Here is a 27,062-nt window from a genome sequence, read left to right as displayed (position 1 = left end):
AGCAATCCCAGAGGCAGTTTACACAATCTATTCAAAAGAGATGTGCTTCATCACAGTGTTTGGTGCCGCATTTATACATCTCCCCTACCAAAACCTTAAAAAGTGTCTTTGCAATCCGTGGGTGTCTGAACCCGATGGCTTCTGTGTGAACAATGGAGTTGAGTTGTGTCCATCAATCAAATTTCTGCTGCATATCTCTAGCTAACAAGACCAAAGAGGAAATGGCTTTTCAGTTTGATCGCCCCATGTAAAAGACAAACCTTTTCCAACTCAGATTTTGCTTTTACAGGCTCTGCTTTTCAGAAAGCTTCATACTGGTATCGCTAAATGATGTATTGCTTATTATTATTGCTTCTATTTAGGGTCAGTGATCTGAACGAACCTTTATTTTGTAGTTTTTGTATTTTTGTTTTGTCTGTTTAAGGAAAGTCATCAGGGTTCGAAACCACCTAGCAACCATTCAGAACCCCCTGGCAACCACAAGCTAAAAACCGCTTTGAAAACTTTAGCAGCCACATACTGTAGTATGAGTTTTGCACCACTCGTACTGTCCTGAGAATGTGTTTTTTTCCTCACTGGATTTTAAGGCCATAGTAGATGTGGATTTGTTTGCGAGTGCACATACAGTAAGCAGCTTGAATAAATGTGCTGTGTGTAGGTTTGAGAGCCGAGCAGCTGTATTTCCCAGCGCTTTCAATGGCGGCCCACTCCTCCTGGAGTCTTGTAATGTGATTAAAGGCTATTAATCATCAAAGCGTCTCTCGCGGGACCCCTGACTCACGGGCCGGGGGAAGAGCAGGGGCGGGACGTGTCAAGAAAGCTTTCAGTCGACACTCGCTCGCTCACACAGCGATCACAGAAGATCAGGGTCACCTGCTACCCACAGACCCACGAGCGTTATCTCTGTGCCGTAGCATTTTCCTGTGCGAGCGGGAGTGAACAATATCCCTTCTTTGAAAAAGTCAAGGTCTTTATTTAGCATAAAGTGATTTCACATACAAATTAAGGCCTCAGATATGCAGTCATTTTCTATTTTAGTTTCGACTGGGCTGTGTCCTGTCAGAATGAGCATATTACATGATGAAGACCATCGCAGTAGGGAATCTTGGGGGTTTTATTAAGTCTGACTTTCCAGCTCAAAGGGTGTGTCATTATTAAGGGGAGTGGCTTTGACTTTTAGGGGCGTGTCTGTTATAATCATGTCAGATTATAGGTGGCATTGATCATATGCTGCTGGATTTGTGAATGTTAACTGTTTGTACACATTTCATGTGATAGTGATTAAGATTTCCAGAAAATGCTGTTAAATAAGCCCGATTAGACTAAAGGTACTTGCACACTGAGTCTGAAAATTTCATATGCGTATTTTTTTATTTGTATTTTTTTGTATGCGTCATCCTTTCCTATCAAAATGCTTGCAACAGATGTGAAAACAAAGAAAATCGAACCTGTTCCTATTTTTTTTTTTTTTTGACACTAAAGTTTCGGAGTCAAGTGTGTAAACGTGATTGACACAATGTGAGGTCTGATTTATTTTTTAATGTGCGAAAATTTTGGAGGAGAATTTCAGACTCGGCGTGCAAAGACCGTATTGAGCTGCTTTTCCCATCATTCCCTGTGGCTACATGAAGATAAGTTACATAAAAATGACCAGTTACACCACTAATGCACAATAATTCAATAAGTAGCTTTGTGTTGTGGTGTGAAGTTACAAAGAAACAGGAAGTTGTTCAGAGGCATGCTGGATCACATTTTAACGTTCTGAAAAACTCCTGTTTGAAATGTCATTCTTAGGTTAAAAAAATGTGTGTACTTGACCTTTCTTTCCCATTGTTTTCTGTCAGGTGGTGTATTTTACAGAGATGCACAAGATCTTCACTGAACTGACGGATCAGATTGATCAGGGCGGTTTGACAGATGAACAGAGAAAGCAAGAGAACGAGGCCAAACTGAACGAGTTGCGCGCGCTGTCCATCGTGGCCGACGACTGAGACATCCTGTTACCCACGGGTCTTGCTCTGATGTTTTAATGAAGTCATTTAATTTATTTTGTTATTTTTTTTGTTGATGGTGTAGAAGTCTTGTTTTGAATATCTTGTTGTTAGATGAAGCCATCAGAAAACACCAACGATACAGTAAAACCTTTTAACGGGAATTTTTAAACATGTTCAGATTCTCATATTAACGTGAAGTTTAGATTCTCAGCTGGAATTAATTACCTTTTCTTTTTTTCCAGTCACTTTCTGTTGATCAGACTTCCTGTGTTTTGGTTTTTCTAGTCTTGTCTTTTCTTTTCGTTATTACAGTCACTATAACTGACCAACAATTGAATTTTTAACAGATCATTTACATGTGTATCCTAAAGCTTTCCCATTGACCACAGGCTAAATTAATATTCAAACCATAATACGCTAAAGCTTAGTTTTTTATACATTTTATGTTTTCTGTAGCATTCAAACACTACAATAGTATGTTCTTTAGCTTTTTTATGCTTTTACAGTATCTTCAGAAAACAGTGTAACACTGGAATAGTGCAGAGAATTGTTGGAAAAATGTTACAGTGCGATCGTCAGGTAACAGAAATCATGTTAGTCTGGTGTGGATTCTGTGATGAAATACATGCATCTAAATGATACTCTGCCTCCCTCTACTGACACACGTGAAACATTTTACAGTTTTTGTGTCTGACCTGTGTTTGTGCTCATTGTGTTTGTAATGAAGGAAAGACCGGTTTATATACATTAACCAGTAGTCTTACAGCCATAATACACAAGGGCCAATTATTTAAGCCACACATTTTCATCTCGTTGATGTGAATAGCATCAGTTACTGACAATCACGATGTAGTGAAGTTTTTAAACTGGAAAAGCCTTAATTGTATAAACAAAAGATTATTGGTTCGGTTTGACATTATTTAAAATGTTGTTCACTATAGTCCAGTGTAAGCAAATTCAGTGCCTTTCTCTACCAAGCAACTTAATGTAAGCATTATACAACGTTTTTACTGCTTTGCTTTTAAAATAAATGCATGTTTGACTTCTGAAATAATCGAAAACCACAGAATTTTCTGGACCACAGCCTTACGATTCCCAAAAATGTGTGCATTTTTCGTCTGTAAAATTGTTTTCCTTTAAACAAATTGTTTGCTGTTGTGTTAACCTGTCAAACATTCTTACAGTAAATTGGTTGTGGATATTCAGTGTCTGAAAATTCTTGATTTTAATTGAAATCAACTCATTTATCTCGCCTTTTTCATCCAAAATGACGTCTAGTGCACGTATTGTAGTCTGGGCAGGATTGTGATTTACTCTGGAATGAACCAGTAAGGTTTTCTTGTAAGCAACAGATCAACATCCTAATGCCTTTCACCATAGTACAAAGTTTCCTGAGTGACATCCACATGAACCAATCAGATCTGTGCTTCAACAACAGTTAGAGCTGTGATTGGTATGAAAAAGAAAAACTGTAATAAGGCATCAGTCAGTAAAATACAGTAAAATCTCTATCAGCTGCAATTAGTCAAACATTTACATTTGAAAACACTCATTTACAGACTGTCCAACAGTCATTTCATCTGTCGACACAACAAATGAAACAAAGCATTACAATTCATACAGATTGTTCTTTACAAAACTGTAAAATATCTAAGACGCTGATCGTAAGACTATTCATTAAAATAAGTTCCTCAGTTCCCAAATCTTGGAAGATGCAACTAAATATTCCTGAACTATGTATTAGGATGGAGTGTCTGTCACAATCTAGATCCCTACATGACTTGAGTCTTCGAGATGATTTATCATAAATTATGGAGAACAGTTTCCTGTCAGTAGCATCTGGCTTAAGTTAGTTCTACTGTTTTAGAGAAAATGGCTTTGTAAATGTGATGTGGTCTATACGGATGATTTCCTGTACATCCGTGCGATCTGCTCGCTGAAGACTCGCCTGAGATCCACACGCCTGCTCTTCAGGGTCGGCGTGAGGAGGCCGTTTGACACGCTAAACATGTCAGGGTGCAAATATAAGTCCTTCACCTGAGAAAGAGAGAGAAAACAGCTGAACCCGAAGCTCTGCTCTGATATACATGAACACACAGCAGCAAAATCAATGAAACTATCCAGCTTTATATGTCTGTGTAAAACATTTGCCTTCAAGTGTCCACAACAATATCCAAAGGCTCCATGACTTTTCCGTAATAGTTGTTTAATCTTTTATTCATTCATATCCCCCTGGTTAACATGGAACCAGCTCCACCCACAGGAATTACAGTGGCAATGCATAACAAAACACTCAACTGCTTCGAAAAGCAGTCCAACCTCGACTTCTCAACAGCACTGATGCATATTTTAATATTTTATGCAAGTGCTTTAACAACAGTACAAGCTGCCCAATCCTGATGAACACTGGCCTGCTAGACTTCCTTTGTAAATGTATTTCCATACTGTACATATTTAAAAACAATGCATGATGAATCATTTATCATACTGTATGTGATAACTGACACATGCTATCCATGACGCTGTAAACGACCCAGTATGCTCCTCTACCTGCTCAAATGACTTCAGTCCTGCCTCCTTCCCCACTGCCGTCATGTCCTCCAGCACGGCTTTCTTCACATCCTGCCGGTCAAACGGGACGGAAAGAAACCTCATTCAGATTGAAGGAACAGTTCACCCAAGAATGAAAATCTGCTGAGAATTTACTCAACCTCATCAGAAACGATTTGGAGAAATGTAGCATTCCATTACTTGCTCACCAATGGATGCTCTGCAGTGAATGGGTGCCGTCAGAATGAGAGTCCAAACAGCTGATAAAAACATTACAATAATCCACAATTTGTACGTTTGGTTAGAACTGTTTTGGATTGTTTTCACTTCAAATCGGTGCTTGATCTGTGCATATTTGTCTCCTTATTCATACAAGAGGACTTTTTCACTGGAGAAAGCAATATTATGGATTATGAATTTAGCCAGAAGCAATGGTTTGAAGTTAAAAACTGATGGATTTTTTTAATTATTATTATTATTATAAACATGCAGTTTTTCCCTTCACAAGACATTCATTGATGGACTGGAGTGGATAACTGTGTTGTTTTTATCAGCTGATTGGACTCTCATTCTGACGGCACCCATTCACTGCAGAGCATCCATTGTCAAGCAAGTGATGCAATCCTACATTTCTCCAAATCTTTTCTGATGAAGAAACAAAATTTTTGCCATCTTGGGTGGCTTGAGGGTGAGTGCATTTTCTGCAAATTTTTAATTTTCAGGTGAACTTTTCCTTTAAAACTACTGAGAAATTACAGTGTGTGCACAAGTGATATGAGCATGTTTAAATGTAGTTTGTTCCCTAAAAGGGAGATCAATTTGTGTGCACTGTGTATGGCATTAAAGCTCACAGGATTTTGACAAAGCTCTTCATATGACCCAACGATCCCTCTTTCTTTGGCCCAGTCGACAAACACCTCCGGGTCTGGAACTACAACTCCTATCAGATAAGACTGAACACACAGAGAAACAAAAGACTGCTGTGAGTGTCACTGCACTGAACACACCGTTTAAGCTTGATGCCCAAAACTGCTGTACTTAAAGGGATAGTTCACCCAAAAATGAAAATACTATCATTAATTACTCACCCTCATGTTGTTCTAAACGCGTAAGAACGATGACTTTGGAACGACATGAGGGTGAGTAATTAATGATAGTATTTTCATTTTTGGGTGAACTAACCCTTTAAGTGTCTACACTTACTTGTAGACTATCTCCGTGCACAAAGACCTGGAGAACAGGAACACAGCGAGTGTAGACGTTCTCGATCTTCTCAGGAGCAATGTACTCGCCCTGGGACAGCTTAAAGATGTGCTTCTTCCTGTCCACAATGCGCAAAGTCCCGTTCTGAAAGACCAGAGAGACAGCAAACGTTCACACAAGGTCTCATTCAGAAAGTCTTAAAGGGATATATCACCTAAAAATCATTTACTCACCCTCAATTTGTTTCTTTCTTCTGCTGAACACAAAAGAAGATATTTTGAAGAATGTGTGTAACCAAACAGTTGCTGGTAACCACTGACTTCCATAAGATTTTTTTTTTTTTTTTTTCGATACTATGGAAGTCTATGGCTACCAGCAAACATGTTCTTCTTTTGTGCTCAACAGAAGAAAGAATCTCATAGATTGGAACAACTTAAGGGAACAGAATTTCCATTTTTTTTGGTTAATTAACCCTTTAAAGGAGAAACATGTGCTGCATAGAAACAGCCCATAATGACTTAAAGTGATGTGAAGCAGCTGCAGGGTCTCACCGGCAGCCACTGTCCCACATCTCCAGTGTGAAGCCAGCCATCAGCGTCCAGCGCCTCTCCCGTCCTCTCCTCATCCTTCAGATACCCTCGGAAGACGCTGTGACCCCGGATACAGATCTGACACGTATAACACACAATCAAAGTGTTAAATGACAGAGAAGTCCATTCATTTCAGCTCATCGATCTGACAAGTGTTCCTCACGTAGTGTGTAAGGCCCATGTTACTGGTCACCTTCTACAATTGCTGGTAGATAAGACCCAGAATTCCCCTTAATTGCATAAAATGTATCCATGTTTGGCTGGTGGGTTAATTTTCCACAGTGATCTGGATACTGACCTCTCCTTCTCCATTCTTGGCGTAGTAGTTCATGTCAGGGATGTCGGTTAATTTCACCATAGCACAGGGTAAAGGAGCGCCGACATGACCTGAAACACATCAGACACACAGCGAACATGACTCCTCAGAAACACTGCTGAAGCACAGGTGAACATGAATATTATCTGGCTTATTGTCTGTTCACACTGGAAACAAGCATGTCAACCACTGCACATTTTGGAGAATGTAGCAAGTCATATTACGTACTACTTTTTCAAAACTACTAAATAGTACATCATTCATGACTAAAGCAGGTTTATAAAGATACATGAACACAAACCTGCACTCCAGTCACCAGGCATAGAAAAGGTACATCCTGCAGTGCACTCCGTCTGTCCATAACCCTCGAAAATCTGAAACCATATTAAACAATGTCAACATTGCAATCAATACAGGTGAATATCTCCTATGTGCACACATCACCCAAGTAGTGCTATTTTAGTGCTATTTGCATAGTATTATATTGTTTACTAATATTTAGAGTTGGCTTTTATTTTATTTCAAATTTAGTGTATTTATTAGTAATTTTGTTTTGTGCTTTTCTTATTTATGGTTACACTTTATTTTAAGGTGTCCTTGTCCAGTGTAATTATATATTTAAGTACTGAATAATAGTAATTAACTTACTATATGGTTAAGGTTAGGATTAGGGTTTGGCTTAGGGTTACTTGCCTGTAATTATGCATAATTTATTGTTATTATAATGGTAAGTACATGTAACATGTAACAAGGACACCTTAAAATAAAATGTCACAATTTTTTTTTGTCAGTAACACTACGAGTTTTCATTTGTTAACATTCGTTAACTACTTAAGCTTACATGAACTAAAAAATGAAAAATTATTCTAAAGCATTTACTAATCTTAGTTAATGTCTATTTCACCATATTATTATTAAAATCAAAAGTTGTATCTGTTAGCATAATTGAGTTGATATGGAACTAAGATTGAAGTTGCATAACATTATTATTAACATTATAACATTGTTATCTTTGTTAACATGTCCATGTTAACGAAGATGAATAAATAATGTTACAAATGAATTCCTCATTGTTAGCTAATTTTAATGCGTTAATTAATGCTAACTAATGGGACCTTATTGTAAAGCACTACCAATGTGTTTCTGTTTAGCTTTATTTTATATCAGTTTCAGTTATTTATATACTTCATCTTAGACTTATTTCATTTCAGTTTTAAGTTTCAGATTTTCATTTAACATTCGCACTTTATTTAATTTCAGCTTTACTTCAATGACAAAACTGATTCTTCACAGAGTTTTAGTTAACAGTAACAACACCGCCTCAAAATCAGTGTGATGTCAGAGATGATGGAAAGCCTTGCTTAACCTACACGTAAACACATTTGTGTATGTATTAAAACGCTTTATAGTATTTTAATATGACAGTGAATTGTTATTAGGAGGGGACTCACCAGACAGCCGAGGGTGGCTCTGAGGAAGGACAGGACAGTCGGAGAGATCGGAGCGGATGCAGTGAGGATGAATCGCAGGTTTCCACCCAGACTGGCTTCAGGAAGAAAGAGAGAGATGAGCGAATGAAGAGACTTTATTTTGCTCCGCTCACAGTTCGTGTCACACATATAACACATCCACAAGGGGGCAGTTCAACAGCGTTCCATCAGATCTTTCAATAACTGCAGCTTGGTGTTAATGTGAAAGAGACGTGCCTGTATCTTATTGAAGATCAGTCGGTCCCACACGCTGTTGTTCCTCACGACTCCACTGCTCAGCTCGGCCTGTTTCCTCCTCACGGCGTAATGAAGAAGGGCTCTCCTCAGCGGAGACGTAACCGAGCCCACAATCTACACACACACAGAACAGAGTGATTTAACAGTCATCATTCTCCATTTGTGTCCAACACTGATGTGTAGCACTCACTTTATCATAGATGCGGTTGAGTAATCGAGGAACCACGGGGAAGAAGGTGGGCTTCAGGGTCTTTATGTCATCCATCAGCAGAGAGATGTCACCCTGGTAAAAACCAACCCTTGCTCCATGACAAAACATCGACACCTGAAGAAGAGAGAAAGAGTGCACAATACAATAGAGAACAAGAGGATTCAAATGAGCTACAGTACATAAAAGGACAAGAATCTAAACAGAGGATGATGGTTACTGCATTTTTTTTGTATTCACTAAATATGCAATATGAAAGGTAACACTTTGTGCTAATTTAATTCATGCAAATTCCAAAATAAACATTTTTGTTTACAGAATATATGTGTGTGTACGGTATATTTTTTTATGTTTTTTTTTTGTGTACGGTATATATATATATAATATTTTTATATATCTAATATATATATATATAATTTTTTTAAGAAAAATATGTTTATATATTAAATATATTTATATATAATATAAATTATATGAATATAAATATATGCATGTAAATATTTTCAAAATATATACTATATGTGTGTGTCTTTATATATACATAATAAATATACACACATATATTTTGTCAACAAAACATTTATTTTGGATGAGATTAATCGCGATTAATCATTTGACATCACAAGTTAATAACTATTTTACTAACGGTAATTAATGATAATACATGAGTCAGAATGAGTTTGACTAGAGTGTCAAAATAGGAGGGGTTACCTGGATCATACGCTCAAACATGTGAGCGAGTGGCAGATAGGAGATGGACACATCCTCCTGACGAATCACAAAGTAGCCCTGGCATGTGTGAATACAAAATATGACAAATAGTTTCAATAATATTTTAAAATGGCCAATAAATGCTGTAATTAGATAAGTTGATAAGGTTTTAGAATTTCACTTCTGAGCAAAATCTCAGTAGCAGTTGCATTAAGGAGCATTTCTGAGAGAACAGCATAAAGCTATTTTAATACACAACCTGAAGATAAAAGGAACAAAGAGCCTCATAAACAGGACTTGAAAGAGAACGAGGTCTCATGGGAAACACAAGGTCTTTATTAAAGAAGAAACAGAAGGAAGAGGAACAGGACAGAAGATAAGATGAAAGCTATGGAGAGAAGGGAAATGTCACAGGCTGAAGGAGGATAAGAAAGAAAAGAAAGCAGAGATACAGGAAGTTAAAAGCTCTCTGAACTGACCTCAAGGATCTTGATGACAGAGGAGGTGTTGGAGGCGATGTTGCCGTGAGTGATCATGGCTCCTTTAGGCTTTCCTACATGAAACAAAGAATCACATCTAAACCCTAATATTTAGACATCATGGTCATGTTAGGGTACCAAAGGGATTTAATTTCACAGGTCACTATAACACAATAAACTAAATACAGTGTGATGTGGTTATACAGTATATTACAATAACAGATCAAAAAACGGCCCGTAATCCGTCCAGGGTTTATAGTGTCTGCTGGTTGGTACCTGTGGTCCCACTGGTGAAACACACCACAGCCAGGTCCTGAGGTTTAGGAGGCTAAAGCCAATACAAAAACAAACATAAAACAAATTAAAATATCTAAAACTCCACATTTAAACAGTCTAGTTCAGTGTTCACAGTAAGCTGGCCCTGCATCACGCGGTCACGTTCATCTGACACCCTCCACCTCCCCCAGCACCACCTGTCTAGATGTGCTACAGGGAACATTATGAACATCTATTTGTGCAGCTGCAGCATAAATCTTGTGACTCGTTCACTCAGAATGCTTTTTTTCATTCTAGTGCACTGCCTCGTTATTGTTTTTTTTTTATGTAAACATGCACTAGATGGATGTGTTTGGCAGTTATGCTTGCAAATTGTGTCTTTTGAAGTGTTTTGGAAGTCTAAAAGCTTTTTAAAAAATGCATTGCTCAACCTTACTTTTTTCATACCACTCACGGTTTCATTTCTCATGATTTTTAATGCAAAAACACATTTTGCATGAATTTTCTATTAAATTCTCACAGCAGCATGTCTGCATACTAGAAATAGCACATCTCCATACTCAATAATAACAGCAGCAGAGCATATAGCAGATCAAGTCAGACAAGAATAAATACAGTAAGACTGTCATATCCATTAAAATTAATCTGAAAGAGGACAAAAGAAGCAAGAGCTCTTACCACAGGTGGCTTTAAATTTTCTCTTCCTAGATCCTGCAATGCATTTAAATACAGATATCTTAACTGCATTGTGAAAAATAAAGTTATCAATAAGACATTATTAGAGTACTAATTACAAGCAAATACTATTTCAGTATTTCTACTTCAAAAACTGAACGTTAAATTCAATGTGTTACTGGTGTTTTGTTTGTTTTGTAATTGTTTGTGAAACTTACTGAGTGAAAATGGTAGCAATTTATATCTTGCTATTTTTTTTTTTTCAGCAGTTTGTTAATGTTTTTATGACCAGCAAATAGGGACTCTAAAGGCAATGCATTATGAAAAACAGGATCACAACTCAAAGCTCAGAAGTCATAAAAATGGCATCCATGTTTACCATCCAATAACTACTGAGTATCCACTACACAGACATTAATCAATCACAATAATTTATTAAGATCATTTGCATTCAATAGTCTTAAAAGCCTGTTTAACTGTAAACGCAAAGGAGCCATGAAAATGTAAATTGATACAAAAACGCCATAAAATTGTAGAAAATGACAACAAATGTTCAGTTGTTTTAACTAGCTATTGTGTGACAATATTCCTGACCATAATCTGTGACAGCTGTAGTATCTCCACACCGCACTTCCTTCCTCTCTCCAGCAGAGCAGCGCTGAAGGGGTTAAAAGGACAGGAGAGGGGGGGGGTGGATTCATTCTCTTTTTTTTTTGATAGAGATTCTGCCTTATCCTCCTTATCACAGATCACCATAGAGATCTCCGCTGGAGAGAGATGCGAGACAGAGAGATCAATCTCAGAAAGTGCTATTAAGTTTAAAATGTAAATGATAGCATCACAGCTTCGTTTTGGGGCTTTATTTTTATTACTCACCCAGGTTAAGGATGTGAACCATAGCCTCTAATCCAAGAGTATCGTACAGAGGCACCAGAGCCATAGAGAAGGTGTAACAGGCCAGCTCTGCAATGACCCACTGCAGCCAGCAGGGGGAGACAAACAAAAAGGCAACATATTAGAAACATCCAGTTATAATAAACCTGGAGAACTGTGTATTCATCTCAATGGTAGTTGCTCAGCTGCTAAGTGTCTGAAATGTGACTTTGCTCACAGGCATTCACTGATTTAACTATTATATTAGACACATTAGTGAAAATGCTTCTATTTTGATTTTTTATTTGATGGAATACTTAATTTCATTACAAATTGTATAACAATTTGTGTGAAACGTTCACATGAAAAATGTGAGCAACACATGATGATATAGTTATGCTATGATTTTTTGAATTGCTTTGAGAAAAATTGCAAGATCATGTTTTCTTATCTGATTTTAATAGCAAACACTATACTTGAGTTTAAAATTTTAAAAATAAACTAAAGATTACTTTAACACTTTCACCTTTATTAACAACATTAGTTAACATGAACTAAAAATCATATATATATGTTAATATATAATTAATTAATATAGTTAATATTTGGCCTATAACTGAACTGAGCTGACATGAACAAATGAACAGCTGTTTTTTTTTTTAACTAACAATAACAACGATTAACTAATTAATTGTTAAAAATGTATTATTGATGTTAAAAATTAGGGTTAGGGTAATAGGACCGTATTGTGAAATGTTCTCAAGATATTGCATTTTTAAAGGTATCATCAAAAGTATTTTGGAGCAGAAATATTAGACTTCAATAAAACATATGTTAAAGACTAATATAGTCTGACGCTGGAGAGTTTTCTTCTGACCTTTTGTACAAAGAAGCATGATCAACATCACACATTTGTGACCTAGAGATAGTGCTAAACCTTAAGTACTTCTCAGTCATTTAATGTCATGGTTTTATGACTCAAAAGATCCCAGATTTTCAATCTACATAAAGACTTAAGTCTTCCATCAGCAGTTACGTACATAATTTCAGAGGCAGAAATAATGGTGAATTTGATTAAGAACTTTGAACATATTTTTTTAAAATGCCATGCACTGAAGAACTGTTCACAAACAGACCAGGAAATCAGATATTAATCTGCGTATGATATACCTCTGGTCTGTTTTGAGCAAAGATGCCCACAAACTGCTGTGGGTTTGGTTTGCAACCCTTCGCCAGCAAACCTGATCCCAACACCTGTGCCCTTTCTGAGACCTGTAACAATCACAGCGCCATTAAAATCACTCAGAGTTTATTACATGACTATTATACAGTAATAAATGTGTTATAACAAGCATTGCTCTCACCTCAGTGTAAGAGATCCACTGATAGGGCTCTCCGGGATTCCTGAAGCCAAGACAAGGACCATTGCCTGCACAAAACATATGATACTGTGGTCAAATCTATATTTAATAATGATTACTAGCTACTGAACTGTATAACTGACTGATCCGCTGTTATACGTGCTTCACATCATCTTGTCTAAGCTTGTTTATTAATCACTTTCTATTGTCTTGAAGCTGAATAATGACACTATTGTCTTTTCAGAGCTGCTGTAAAAAAAAAGCAGATTTGCCTCATATTTGATGAAGTTTGCATCACTGATTTATTACTGTCAAGCTGCTTTGAAACATCTTACTGTATAAAGTGCTATATAAATAAAGACGACCAGCTGATGACATCTTTTTGGCTTTATATCTGCTGTTCTAAAACTATCCATCTTTATTTTTATGCTTTCTACGTTCCACGAATCCAAGTACAAAAAAAAATACAAATACTTCAAACTCAAGCAATCGACCAAGAAACTATTGTACAATTTATTCACTGAAGGAAGCTGCGTGTGATAAAAGCATTATCGATCTGAGAAAGCCTTGCAGAGCTCTGCAGTAAATGAAAAGAAAGAGCCATTGAATTCATCTGGGCTCAACGGATGAAACAGTCACTCAAAATGTTTTTTTCCTGTATATTTATAGACTGTTTTCAAAGCTTTCAGACAGAAATCACACAGACCTGCTATCTGCAGTCCTCTCTGGAACATGTCGTACACTGTCTTTGTGTCCTCATAGTAAAACTCCAGCAGATTGTCATCCGTCAGTAAAGCGGAGCGTCTACAGCTCTGATCTCCCTGTAAATAAGTATGTGTAATATCTGTAAATGTTACTGTTATTGTGTTATTGTTGTTAATTTTGTTTAATGTTTGTAGTTGTGTTGTGTGATGCGGGAATGATTGTCAAAATATCGGGGAGAGTTTGTTTCTCCCGGCTCCTTCTCCTCAGACTCGATGCTCACATGGGTTGCCAGATTGAGGACACGCAACAGAAATGAGCCCAGCTGACAATGACACTGTAAGTTGATTAATTAATTTCGCTTCGTTTTAATATTCTTCTGGTCATAGAGTTTTTAGATGGATAGGCCGGGTAGTAATCTGTGATCTCTGACCCGGTTCGTTTACTGGATTCCATGGCTGCAATACGCTGTGTTTTCCACCAACTGGCAACCAGTTAATTTTTTTCACCTAATATTTATATTTTATTGGATAGATGTGAGTTTTAGTTTTGCAGTCACAACACAGTTACCTGCACAGGTATGGACTGAGCCTGTAGGTCACATGGAGGCTGGGTTGGTCGAGGTCTGGTCACCAGCCAGTAGGTTGTGAGAGAGGCTAGCGCTCCTAAGCCTATGATAGAGGACGGAGAAAGGGAGAGAGAGGACAGAGAGAAGGACGTGGGCAGAGACGGAAGGAGCGTCTTCAGATTGTCCATTTCAGACTTGCCATCTCCTCCAGTGAAACGCAAGGAACGTAACCAATCCTGAAACTGCATAGCTGTGAGAGACACACAGATTCACTGCCATCAGCATCATCATAAGAGTCCAACACTTCACAGTCTCCCACATCTCTCCACATTATATGAAAAAGGACAAGGGCTACTGGATGAGAGCCGTTACGCACCCACAGCAGCAAAATACATATTTAGATCCAAAAGCAGCCCAAACTAAAAGCCTGCTTTGTTGTTCACCAATATTCTGTATATATAGAGCACAAAATAAGACATTTAGAATTGTTGGTAACCAAACGGCTTTATGAATATTGACATTCATTAAAAAAGGCATCTTTCGAAATATCTTATTTAATATTCCACAAAAGAAAAGTCGAATATGCAACACTTTACAATAAGGATCCATTTGTTGATATTAGTTAGACTACTAAAACTTGAACTAAAATGAAAATGAAATGGAAAATAAAATCTGATTCAAACTGTAAGTATTTCTATCCTGATCTGCAAACCTGATACCAAGCAGCCAAAAAAAAAAAAAAAAAGGATGACTATTCTGTATGCTACTATAGTGGCATAGAAATGACACATTTCACCTTTAACCATAGACAAAGAACATCACAACACTGTCATTCTATTTATTAATGTCAAATATGGCAGTTTTCCCAAACTGGCCCTTTTAATAGCAGCTCGCCAAATAACCCTTATTAAAGCTGTTAGAAATGTGCCATTTTTCCACTATATAATTGCAAAGATAATAAATGGCTGTTAACCAGAGCAGTCAAACACCAGCCCTGACACGCTTTACAATTTATATATTTATAAATTTTTAATGGTAAGATGAGGGAAGATGCCCCACTTACTTTAAGAATAATGTGCATTTACTTTCAATTTGTAACATATTTAGATATAAGTTTTGCATATGCAGGATGATGATGATGTATCAGCCAATGTGTTTTTAACTGGTGGCTAAGAGAGCTGCAACCTAAAACACATGCAAATAGAAAAACACCAGCAAATTAAGAATACGTCTTCATCAGTTTGATAGCAGATGTGTTGCAAATACTCGCAAAACAACCAAATATAGCAACACGCTGCAAATACTCACAACACGACCAGAAACGTGCTGTAAAAATAGAAACGCACAGCCCACAGAGGGGGACCTCAACAATGTTTACGAAAATTAACCATGATTTTATTATAGTAAATGTAGTAAACATGTTTTGATTACCAATTGTATAACCACAGCTGTACAAATACCATGGCTAAACTATGTTAGCAGGGTTTACTTACCATGGTTTAACCATAGTAAACATTTTTTGTATTTATTTTTATATTATAATGATAATAATAATACACACACACACACACACACACACATATATTTATATATATATAGAGAGAGAGAGAGAGAGAGAGAGAGAGAGAGAGAGAGAGGCTATTTATTTATTTATTTATTTTAATAGTAAAACCGTGGTTGATTTTTTTATGTTAAGTAAAAGTATTCAGCTTACATAATGTTTCACATTGTGTGGTATTTCATCAGCTTATTTAGGCTAAAAAAAAGAAGAAAAAAAAAGCTAGGGAATCATATGATCAGAATGTTAAAACATATCCCAGCCAGGTCTGTGTATTGTTTTTGATTTGTTTTTGTTTATATACTTATTAATATTATACATTTTATTTGTTTTATACATTTATGTATTAGTTGAATAACAATGACAGACAGTAAAAAGACATTCATCATAAGGAAATTTGTTTTCTATTATTCATGTACAGGCATTTGAATATTTACATATTTAATTGCCCATATTTTAATTGTAGATATGTCATAACAGCAACATTATAAATGCAAATGAAATAATTTAACTCAGTTAGTCTATAGTTTGCAAAGAAAAGCAAAAACATTTCTCAAATGTACATCTTATTTGTTGAAATACTGAACAACAAGCCCATCAATTACAAAAAGTATTTATTTTTAAATAATAGTAATAACAACACGTCATCTGTGCAAATTCTGGGCAGGGCTCGTTTTTATTTTGAAGTAAACAGAAATAATTTTCACACCAAAAACAAAAACAATAGTGTGTCCACAAATCACTCAAACCACTCATTAACAAACAAACTTTAAAACTATATCATGGATCGCTATTTTCCAGAGACACATGACATTTTGCAGTAGAAAAACTAAAATTGCATTTTATTGTAAAACATATTTCATTAATTGTTAGAATAGAAAATCAAGTCAAGACACAAAACAAAGAAGAGCAGTTAACTGTTGTAAAATTAGGGTTGCAAAGAGGCAGAACATTTTTGGTAAATTTCTGGAATTTTAGGAAGCTTTCCAGGATTTTTTTTGACAATTTTGGAAAGTTTATGGAAATTTTCCACCCCTTTGCAGCCCTAGGTACAAATCACTGTATAGGCACAGCCTTGAGTGACCTACTGTTATTAAAAAATAACAATCCAACGACTCCAATATGCTAAAAGATAATAATAATCATTACAAAAACCACCAGGAATTATAGTCCACTATTCTAACTCAATGCTGAAAAGATCTGGTGCATTAACATTGAATTAAATTAATGTGCAGTGACTCTAAATTACTAACCGCTCTCAATGATTTCTTGTAAAGAGGTCTGAGAACAAAACCTGAATGAAAAGCACTCAGCTCTTAGAGAAGCCAACTAATGTTTCGGGCCTCATCTGAATGCCAGGAGGAAGTAATGATGATTGGCCGACACACAACAGGCGCTCGGGTTACTCTCGGCCATTTTCGAGGAGCCAGGACACACACGCAGCCGGAACATAAACACAGCACAGGTGTGGAAGTGTTGCAGGACACACAGAAGGACAGGTGGAGATGACGAGAGGTGTGTTTTCTCACTGACAGGCTGCAAATGAATTTTAATGGCATCCCGCAGCAGAAGATGACACTGAAGCGAGTACAGTCGCACTGATTTGGTGCTGAGATGGGGTGACTGGGAGGCCCCAGTGTGAACACGTTTGCCAATGAGACGACCCAAACACGCTCACATCCCGGGACTCAATTCACAGCCTCTCTCTCTCTTCTCTAACCTCTCACCCACTTCCTCCCCCCATTAAAAGCACAGGAGGACAAAGGATGACGTCATCACCCCTCGCCCTGCAGTGGTATTCCCACAGAGAGGGAAAATGCCCTCCCTCCTCTCTCTTTAAATGCCACCACAGCAAGTGCCGTGATGTTTGTCTCCAGAATACTTAACTCTAGAGACGCCGAAACCAGCCAGCGTCACAACTTCATCTCAGTGTACGGGGTTTATAATAACCACGGATGATGATATGCACACAATACAACTCTATAATGACATAAGACAACTTACATATATATCAGTATATGACTAATATTTACAATAATAGTATAATTATATATGGATTCAAGATACACTCAAATTTAAAGACAGAGTGTCCAGACCACAAAACCTTCAAGTCACAATTTAAACCATAATCATTGATAAAATAATAATAATAATACAATTTTCACAAACAAAAGAGGTTTAGTTTATTATCCTAATTAATCTATGCTGTCATGTTCAAAAAGTCTTCTTTTTTTATAGCCTTATTTGGCACTAAAATTTAATTCATGTGCATATCAGCCTTTTTAAAACTTCCGAGAAAAGTCAGTAGTTGGTAAGAATATTAAACATTAAATTTTAGTAAAATGTATGTATACAATTTTATACAAAGTACTATTTAGAATAATTAAAATACATTTCCAAACAGCACACATCCAAAACGTTTTTTTTTTATGTATATATATTCATATATATAAATGATAAATATATGATATGTCACGTATAAACAACAAAGTTTGAGGCAGGAAAGATTTTGGGTATTTTCAGTTTTATTTGATCAAACAAAGTAAAAACTGGAATATTGTGAATTATTTTAATTTTTCTATTATATTCTATTTAGTATATATTAGTATATACATGTTTAAATGTTATATTATATTATATAAACTATTATTATTTTTCAATATATTGTATATTTTAAAATGTTATATGATGTCATATGATACATACACACTACCTTTCCAAAGTCTGGATTTGTTAAGATTTGCAGTATTTTTTGTTGCATTATACTGTATAAAAACACAGATCAAAACTAAATAAATGTGTAAATAAGTAAATAAAAAAATTATTTTTTATCTAATCTATTTAAATATTTGATTTACTACATATTTAACATAATACATTCTCGTATATTTAATACATTATATGTTTTAAAATGTTATTTTTATAATTTCATATATTTCAGTCACTTGATCCTTCAGAAATAATTCTCAATTTGGTGTTTAACCGGCTAAAAAAAAGTAGCACTTAATATTTTTGTGGAAACCATTATATATTTTCAGGAAGATTTTGCAGGAAAAACAATATTTGAAAAAGAAACCTTTTCTAACTTTATAAATGTCTTTGACACTTTTGACATTCTCTTTAATGTGACACTTTAATGCTTAATAAAATTATTTTAAACAGTAGAGCCATGCTTTTTTTTTTTTTCAGATTAACAAGGAATTAGAAAATAAACTTTCTAAATTGGAAAGGGTCTTACTAAACCCCATGTGGTCACTTTAGAGTCAAAGGTTAAAGCAACACAACAGTAAACAGGGAAATCCCTTTCATCTGAGCATCTCTTCACATCCCTCTCTCTGTCACAGGTCCACAAAAGCTGGAGATAAATGGATTTAGCGGAGATGACATCTGAAAATGATTACGCATCACAGATGAGGACAGACCTCTCTCTTTCTCTCCCTCCCTCCCTCATTCATAAGGGCCATTGTCAGAGGTAGACAGGCACCATTGTGTGCTTCTGGCACTCACTTGGGAACTTAAACAGAACAAAGAGGGGAGAGAGCGACAGAAGCTATTACTCAAACTGCTGCTAAAAGAACTAAAGCGGGTTTCAAAGAAAAGCCTACAGATTTACAGCCTCCGTCGCTGAAGAAAACTCAAGCACGGCAGATATCAACAACTCACAAAGAGCAGAGATGAGACGACAAGTGTCTTTTATAGGTTTATCTAGACACAAAAACTGTTTTGACTTGTTTGTAAAACCAAACAACTTGTCTGTACTGTTATGTACTTACACTCTCAGAAAAAAGGTACAAAAGCTGTCATTGGGACTGTAGACTTTAGTAACAATATACACACTTTAGTATGTTTCATTTTTGGTAATAATATGTATACTTTAAGTATTAATATGTACCATTAATAATATGTACATTTTGGTACAATTATGTACACTTCAGGTACTAATATGTTCCATTTCCGTACTATATTTACACTTTATGTAATAATATATCTAGTAGTCAACATCTGAAGTGGATCAGAAAGTTCATCAAAGTTGACAAGAACACATTCTGTTTCAGGTCTTAGGATAACTTTGATCCACTTCAAATGTTGACAAGTGTACACTTTAGGTACTAATAATATGTACCATTTTTTGTTAATTAATTAAATTTTGGTTATTTTAATTTTTGTTACAATTTTTTAACTTTAGATACTAATATGTACCATTTTGGATACTAATATTTACACTTTAGGTACTAATTTATACCCTTTTTGGAACACTGTATGTACTAATATGTACATTTTGGTACTAATGTGTGACCCTGGACCACAAAATCAGTCTTAAGTGTCAACTTTTTGTCGAAATTGAGATTTATACATCATATGAAAGCTGAATAAATAAGCTTTCCGTTGATGTATGGTTTGTTCAGACAATATTTGGCCGAGATACAACTATTTGAAGATCTGGAATCTGAGGGCGCAAAAAAATCTAAATACTGAGAAAATGCATATTACTAACCAAAAATTAAGTTTTGATATATTTATGGTAGGAAATTGACAATTTATCTTCATGGAACACGATTTTTACTTAATATCCTAATGATTTTTTGGCATAAAAGAAGAATCGATAATTTTGACCCATACAATGTTCTTTTGGCTATTGCTAAAAATATACCCCAGCGACTTAAGACTGGTTTTGTGGTCCAGGGTCACATACATGTTATGTAACAGATACACTTTAGATACTAATATGCACCATTTTGTATTAATATGTACACTTTAGATACTAATCTGCACATTTTGTTACTAATTCAGGTACTAATATGTACTTTTAAGGTACTCATATGCCCCTGTTAGGGGTAAATAAGGTATAAATGTACCTTTTTGTCTGAGAGTAAACAGTAAAAGTTGAGCATATTGGAGAGTTTTAAAGCATATTTAATATGAAAACGAGGCTGTGAGGCGCTTAGTGTGTAATATTCTGCAGTGAAAATATATCTTCCCAAAAAGTTCCAGAAATAAAGAGCTGTGATGCCTGACCTTGAGACAGCACTGAGACTGTACATCCCTCACAGCCTTGTTTTCAGTCGTGTCCAGTTATGTAAGGTGTCTACCCTGACTCAGGTCCATTACTGAAGAGCATTATTAGTGTCTCATGGGGCCACGGGAAGCATACATTTTGCAGTTGTGATATCAGGAGGGTGTTGTTTCCTCTGCGGAACAGTTAAACGGCATTTTAGTTTGTTCTTTAGGTCGTAAAATTGCACCCACTTAACATTATAAGCTGTAGCTGAGAGAGGAAACCTCAGGCGGAGCTCCTGTACACACAATGTGATGAATGGAGAAACGGTTCGTTTGTGCTGCTAACATGATTGAATGACCCCTCAGAGCAGGTGTCTTATTGCTCAGAGGTGTGGTATTGCTGTTCTAAGTGATCGGACTGACAGTTTTGCCTAGTGGATGATCAAATAATTTAAAACAATTCAACAAACTTACACTGAAAGTTGAACTCAAGCTATATTTACTTTTACTCAGAACATCTTAGCAGCACAGTCCTGGCAACCACAGGCTGAAAACAACTTTAAACTTCTCTTTAAACACCCTGGCAATCACCCAATAGTTCAACAGATAATTATTATTTCATTAGGAACTGAGAACAAAGTTGTATTTGATTTATAACCCAGTTGTCACACACACATGGTCTGAACCTAGCTCTTGCAATGCTGAGAAAACCTCAGAACAACAGGCACATTGTTAGACTAAAGACATTCAGGATCCAGGACTAATATCAGTTCCCAAGTGTGTACGGATTCTGAGGAGCTCCTGAGGAAAAACCTAATGTTCAGTCGTGTGAGGATGGAGAATCACAAGAAGTGAATAAGCTCACTGGAGAGAAAACCTTAACGACATCTTTGATATTAATCTTTCGCAATTATTGCTCATTGACAGCAATGGCGATAAATCAAGACTCAAATGCTTCTCAAATTTACCTCTTGAGAAAAAGTGTGTCTCTTCTAGAGTTTTAGAAATGTCTCTGTGACAAATTCATTCATTTTAATAAGTCATTGAATATCTGTATCATTTTATTGTGCTATATACGTCTACAAATGTATTTGTCTATTTTATTTGTTTATTTATTTATTTTTTAATTTAAAGACGTTATTAGAAGTTAAAAACTCTGAGATAGTTATTTTAGTATTGTTTATAGCTACTATTATTTACTGTTTTGAATTAGCTTTTTCATATTTTATTTTAACTTTGGTAATTGTGTTCTGTTGTAACTTTGTCATGTCCTGTTCATGTGTTTTTTAATAAATATTACATGTTTTTATTGTTTTTTTAACTCTTTTTATTTCTATTTGCTATTATTTTAGTTTCAGCCATTTGAAACTCTTGGAATGAAAACCTTTTAATTTCCTTTTTTATTTGAAGAAAATTTAGTAGAAAAATCAGAGTTATTTTTTATATTATTTTAGTATTTGATATTCAATGTATCAGCTTTTTTATTTAACGTTTTATATTTTCAGTTTTCATGTTAAACTTAGTTTTAGTAATTGTGTTTATATCATTTTACGTGATGTCTTATGCGTTTATTGCGTTTTTATGAGGTTTTGTTTTTATTTTTTATTCATCTTTAATTTACTTTTTTTCAGTTTCTATAATTTTGGTACTTATTTCAGAAAATACAGCATTTCTAATTTTAATTTACGCTTTCTTAAATACCTTTTCATCAATTATTTATATTTTATTTTTTGCCTTTTTTCAATCAATTAAAATATTTGTAAATAGGTTTTATTAGCAAAAACATCACTGAAATGTAAACCTCTTAATTACTGTAAGTCTCCTAAGCCACAAACGAGCAGCCTTTGAGCAAAAACCTGTACCTCTGGCAGCCGATGAAATAGCAGGTTCACAGGATATGATGTCACATGAAGTGGACTCTGGAAGTGGCATTCCAGAGGATTTGAAAGGGAATATAATGAGGAGGCAGGGAATGAGACACCTATCCAATGGTTAATGAATAAAGGAGGGGGTGAGTGAGAGAATGGCCCGGGTGTTCTCTGGCTGTGATTCCCAAATGAACATAGAATCACACTGAAAAGGTTTGGAGAGGAGAGGGAAGAGGGAATGGGGAGGGTGTTGCATCACAGCGGACAAATTAACTGTCTGGGAGCGGAAGAGAAATGTGGAAAAGCAGTGATGCATCCTTATGTCTGATGTAATATACAGTGAAAGGTAAATATGTCAGCCTGTAGTGGAAATACATTTTTTACTTCATTCCAAAATTTCACAATATCACTATATTAAATATCAGAATGGTATCCTGAAGACACACCTCACAACATTTGTCGTCATGGCTTTTTGTGCTGCTCAGAAATGTGTTACTCTCAAACTATGAGTCATTTTAAAGCATATCCCCTACCAACACCAACCTGACTACAAAACAAACCTTTAGATTTTGGAATTTTGTGGGAATGTGTTACACCAGCACAAGTTTATTCAGCATGACTAGACATGCCACACACATGCACAACATCTGCAATGCTTCGCCAGTCTTCTGCTTGGCAGGCAAAACTCTCTTTTGTTCTAAAGCAGTGCATCTCAACAGCACTGTTTTGCCGGCAGCATTTTAAAGTTTTGTTTCCTTGACATTCAGAAAACACACCCTCACCTCATTTCATAATTGACAAAAACAAACCCAAAATGACCCGGAATGACATGAAGACAGAGAAATGCATCAGTGCATAAAACTACTAACTTAAAGTAGCTGTGCACTTACTGTAGATCACATAAAAACGCAAGACTCACATAAGAATAAAATGAAAAAACATACAGTTGTCCCAAAAAATCATTTAAATCGTTTAGAGTCATTTAAAATGTCTGAATATCATTGGATTACATAACATGGTATATACAAACACAGTATAGGCTAAATAAGTAGCGTACCCATGTGTTTTCAAAAGAGAAATGTGATTATTAATCCAGCACTGATATGAATTATAAGGAAACTCTATTAACAATATATTAGATTAGATTAGATCTCTTAAGTAATAGTGTTTAAAAGTGGCCCATTTATAAGTAATTTTTGCATTTATGAGAGCGCGCCTGTAACGTTACCTGTTTACAAAATACGTGCACGTGTCACGCGCTGATGCCAAAATGTAAGTGAAATGTGACAAAATAAATGTCATATATATCATTTCACTCACTCAGAAGACGATGTGTGAAGGTTAAATTCACATTAAAGCACTGATGTGATGCTAAACAGACCGAATGAGCGACTGAGTGAGTGAATGATGAATGAATGAATGAATGAATGGGGTTTCCATTGATAAATGCGGCAGCTTCTTCCGTCTTTTGAAATTCTACATATTTTTAGCAACTACGGTGGCTTTTCTACTTTTGTACGAAATCGCTGCATTTATAGCCTACATGGTTTGTGGGAGTTTTAAGAAACTGGCTCTTACCTGTGTGTGGAATCTGGGTCCCGTCCTCCGAAAGTTTGTCTCTTCTCCTCAGACTGTGGTAAATCCCTCCCGGACCCCGGAGCCAGTGTCAGCCCCTCTCACAAACACGCCCTCGCTCCCCCTCTGACGTCAGCCTGCCCCGGGACAAACCTCCACCAACTTCTCTCGAACTATTCCCAAAACTTCCTCATCCAATTATGTGCTTTAACATGCTTTTTAGCAACATCTCCAAAGTTACTCTGTAACAGAAGTCTAGTGTTTAAGGTCCCATACTGATATTATACCAAACTTATTTATCATGTGATTAATTAATGTGATGCATTTGTGATGAATTCTCCTTTTTGGTTAAGGATTTATTTATTTATTTATTTTCAAAATAGCTTGACTTACTACCTGAGGAGCATAAATCCTCTTCAGTGTGTGTATTTTTATGTGACTACTCACTCGCTTTTTGTCATATTTTTCTCTCACAATTAATGTCTTATTGTGTCTATGCTTTGGACGAAAACAAACAAACAAACAAACAGCATTTTTAGCGGTAAGCTTATTCTAACTTAAATGATCCTGATTGGCTATTGCCTTCAAGAAATCAACAGCTCTCTCTGTGATTGGCTACTTGCTCAACGCTGCATGAATACGTTATAAATAGAAACATCTGATGTGCAAACACTAATATATTAGAGAGCTGGGTTATTACATCTTTAACTGAGGGTGCTGCTTTCATTTGAGTATTTGTCAAAATGAGCCTAAACTACTAAATAATATCCTACACCTGGTTTGGGATAGAAAAGATCCATTTCCAAAAACATAAACATAAAATTGAGTTGTAGTTACTGTTCTCACAGTCTGTGAAAATGTTAAATACAAAATACTAAACATATTTCTTTTAAATGCAGTTTTATTTATCACATGTTCTCATATTTATTGTATTATTTTTTTTTAATGTTTTTATAAAGATGATTTTTTTTTTATTATTGTTTTTTTATGTTTTTTGTTTTTGATATTTTTTATTTTTTATTTTTTTTGGTTTTTTTTTTTTTTGTGTTTTTATTCTAACATCACTGTAATTAGTGGAACCCCCAACAATTTAAAAAACATGTAAAAATATATTATCCCCATTTTTTAATTCGTAAATAATCACAAGTGATATTTTGACAACAGTCCGTGCAAAAAAGAATTCAACTGAGCCCCGAATCATTCGAATGCGCGTCATTGTGACGTCACTAAGTGCATTATGTGTGCATTTGACCATTTAGGCGCGCAGAACTATGCTTTCAGTTCAGTTTAAAGACCTCGCCCACTCTGCGTTCCACAATGCTTGTCCGTGATCAGTTGTCTTTCACGGCTTCAATAGGAATGTTTCTTTTTAATCAAGCACATTCCACTCTTTACTCTGTCATTCATCCATGTTTCTTTATTAATAATTTAATTTAAGTGCTCCTGTAGCTCAAGTGGTAGAGCATTGCGTTACCAAGCGCAAGGTTGGGGGTTCGATTCCCCGGGAACATTTGATAGGTAAAAATTGATAGCCTGAATGCACTGTAAGTCGCTTTGGATAAAAGCGTCTGCTAAATGCATACATTTAATTTAAAACTGTCCGGCCCACTGAAAGCTGAGGGGTTATCATACATAAATACATGTTACGTGGGAGTGTAGTAGGTTGTGTGGTTTATGGGGAAGATGTGTATTTGTGGTCTAGTTTTCCCTGGCGTGTTTTTCTTCCTCCCTCTTTTGTTACTCTCACTGCAATGACTCACAGGTGGAGCTGCTAACGAGTGCCCTGATTGGTGACTGGAGTGATTGGCGCTGTATTTAAGTCTCCTGAACCATGGATCTAGGGCTCCCCGCTCTCATGGCTTCCTTGACTGATAGACAGATGTGTTTTCTATGTAGTATGGTGCCCATAGTGTTTGTTAACTGTTTGTTATGAGACCTTTGTTGTAAACCACTATCTTTTGCTATGTTATGACTCTTTTTGTTAAATCCTGATCCTTACCTAATTGGAGCATGGTAGGGAGGTGGGTGCCTTTCTTTTATTATTCGTTTTTTCTCCTGGTTATGATATTTAGGGAGGGAAGCTTTTGTACTTTTGTTTAGTTTCTTTTAATTCTAGGTTAGTATCTCTAAAATGAGTTAGCTTTGTTTTGTTATTTGTTTTGGCTCTTCCCCCTCCTGAAGCTTATGTTGCTCCTTATCTACTTTTTGTTTAATAAATTCACTTTTTTCACTTTAAAGAGTGTGTTTTTTGGTGTTTTGAAGCCTTGGGAGTGAGAGCGGGGACTCCAGGGAGTCTGTTGATCGGCTCCCTGATTATTGTTATGAATGGGTTTTGAAATCCTCTTTGACTAGAGATTTGACCTCATTCGTAACAAATGGGGGCTCGTCCGCTTGTTTTTTGTTAATTTAATGAATGAATTTCTCTTTCTTGTTTTGAGTACAAGTGGAAGTGACCGCTCGTTAATTTTTGTGGATAACGAACAAGTCTAAGTGGTACCATTTTCTGTCGTCTTGGTGAGTAAAATTTACTCCTGTTTTTGTCTTGCTGATTTAGTGTAAAGCAGTAACGAACACTAATAATGGAGTTAGATGTTGGATCATTTATGTCAAAACCCACTATACAGCAGTTTGATGCATTTCGAAAAAAAAGATCTAATACAGATTGCTGAAATTTTGAAGGTTTCTGTAGTAAGTTCTGCACCTAAGCAGGTAGTTAAAGCTGAAGTTTATGCTAAACTGGTTGAGCAAGGTTTTTTTGTCTGCTGATGGTGAAATTGAGAAGAGTGTGTGTGAGACTGCTGAAACTGATCTGACATCTCAATCAGATCCG

General features: G+C 35.9%; 2 protein-coding genes across 4 annotated transcripts in view; one reads left to right on the top strand and one right to left on the bottom strand.

The window, feature by feature from the left end:
* Positions 1-3,195, top strand: part of LOC109113397 (bridging integrator 3) — a 49,626-nt gene extending 46,431 nt beyond the window's left edge. For both annotated transcript variants that reach the window (XM_042730191.1, XM_042730190.1), the window contains one exon: positions 1,845-3,195. In XM_042730191.1, coding sequence (XP_042586125.1) covers positions 1,845-1,991 — 147 coding nt within the window. In that variant the 3' untranslated portion in view covers positions 1,992-3,195. The remainder of the gene's footprint in view (positions 1-1,844) is intronic.
* LOC109098962 (long-chain-fatty-acid--CoA ligase 6-like) lies at positions 2,065-24,376 on the bottom strand. 2 transcript variants are annotated; one of them, XM_042730189.1, is made up of 21 exons: positions 24,236-24,376; positions 14,236-14,483; positions 13,670-13,784; positions 12,967-13,031; positions 12,773-12,874; positions 11,606-11,705; positions 11,324-11,496; positions 10,733-10,765; positions 10,055-10,106; positions 9,779-9,852; positions 9,300-9,377; positions 8,571-8,705; positions 8,360-8,494; positions 8,105-8,200; positions 6,955-7,027; positions 6,636-6,724; positions 6,299-6,415; positions 5,748-5,891; positions 5,396-5,497; positions 4,545-4,616; positions 2,065-4,031 (listed from the first exon to the last, which is right to left on the bottom strand). In XM_042730189.1, exons 2-21 carry the CDS (start codon positions 14,479-14,481, stop codon positions 3,891-3,893), a joined length of 2,142 nt encoding a protein of 713 aa, XP_042586123.1. In that variant the 5' UTR covers positions 14,482-14,483; positions 24,236-24,376; the 3' UTR covers positions 2,065-3,890. The 2 variants fall into 2 exon arrangements, with proteins under 2 accessions (XP_042586123.1, XP_042586122.1); XM_042730188.1 differs by lacking the exon at positions 24,236-24,376 and adding an exon at positions 22,652-23,320.
* Between the last annotated feature and the right edge of the window lie 2,686 nt (positions 24,377-27,062).

This window comes from Cyprinus carpio, chromosome B8, assembly GCF_018340385.1.
Source record: "Cyprinus carpio isolate SPL01 chromosome B8, ASM1834038v1, whole genome shotgun sequence".
Taxonomy (NCBI): domain Eukaryota; kingdom Metazoa; phylum Chordata; class Actinopteri; order Cypriniformes; family Cyprinidae; genus Cyprinus; species Cyprinus carpio.
The sequence above is the reverse complement of the archived record's forward strand: the minus strand, read 5'-3'. Positions and strand labels throughout refer to the sequence as shown.

Coding starts and splice junctions, on each gene's coding strand:
- LOC109098962 (XM_042730188.1), bottom strand. CDS start 22,721: ATGCCACTTCCAGAGTCCACTTCATGTGACATCATATCCTGTGAACCT. Junction 11,497..11,605: donor GGTTCACATCCTTAACCTGG/GTGAGTAATAAA, acceptor ATCTCTCTCCAG/CGGAGATCTCTATGGTGATC. Junction 5,892..6,298: donor ATGTGGGACAGTGGCTGCCG/GTGAGACCCTGC, acceptor CTGGTCTTTCAG/AACGGGACTTTGCGCATTGT.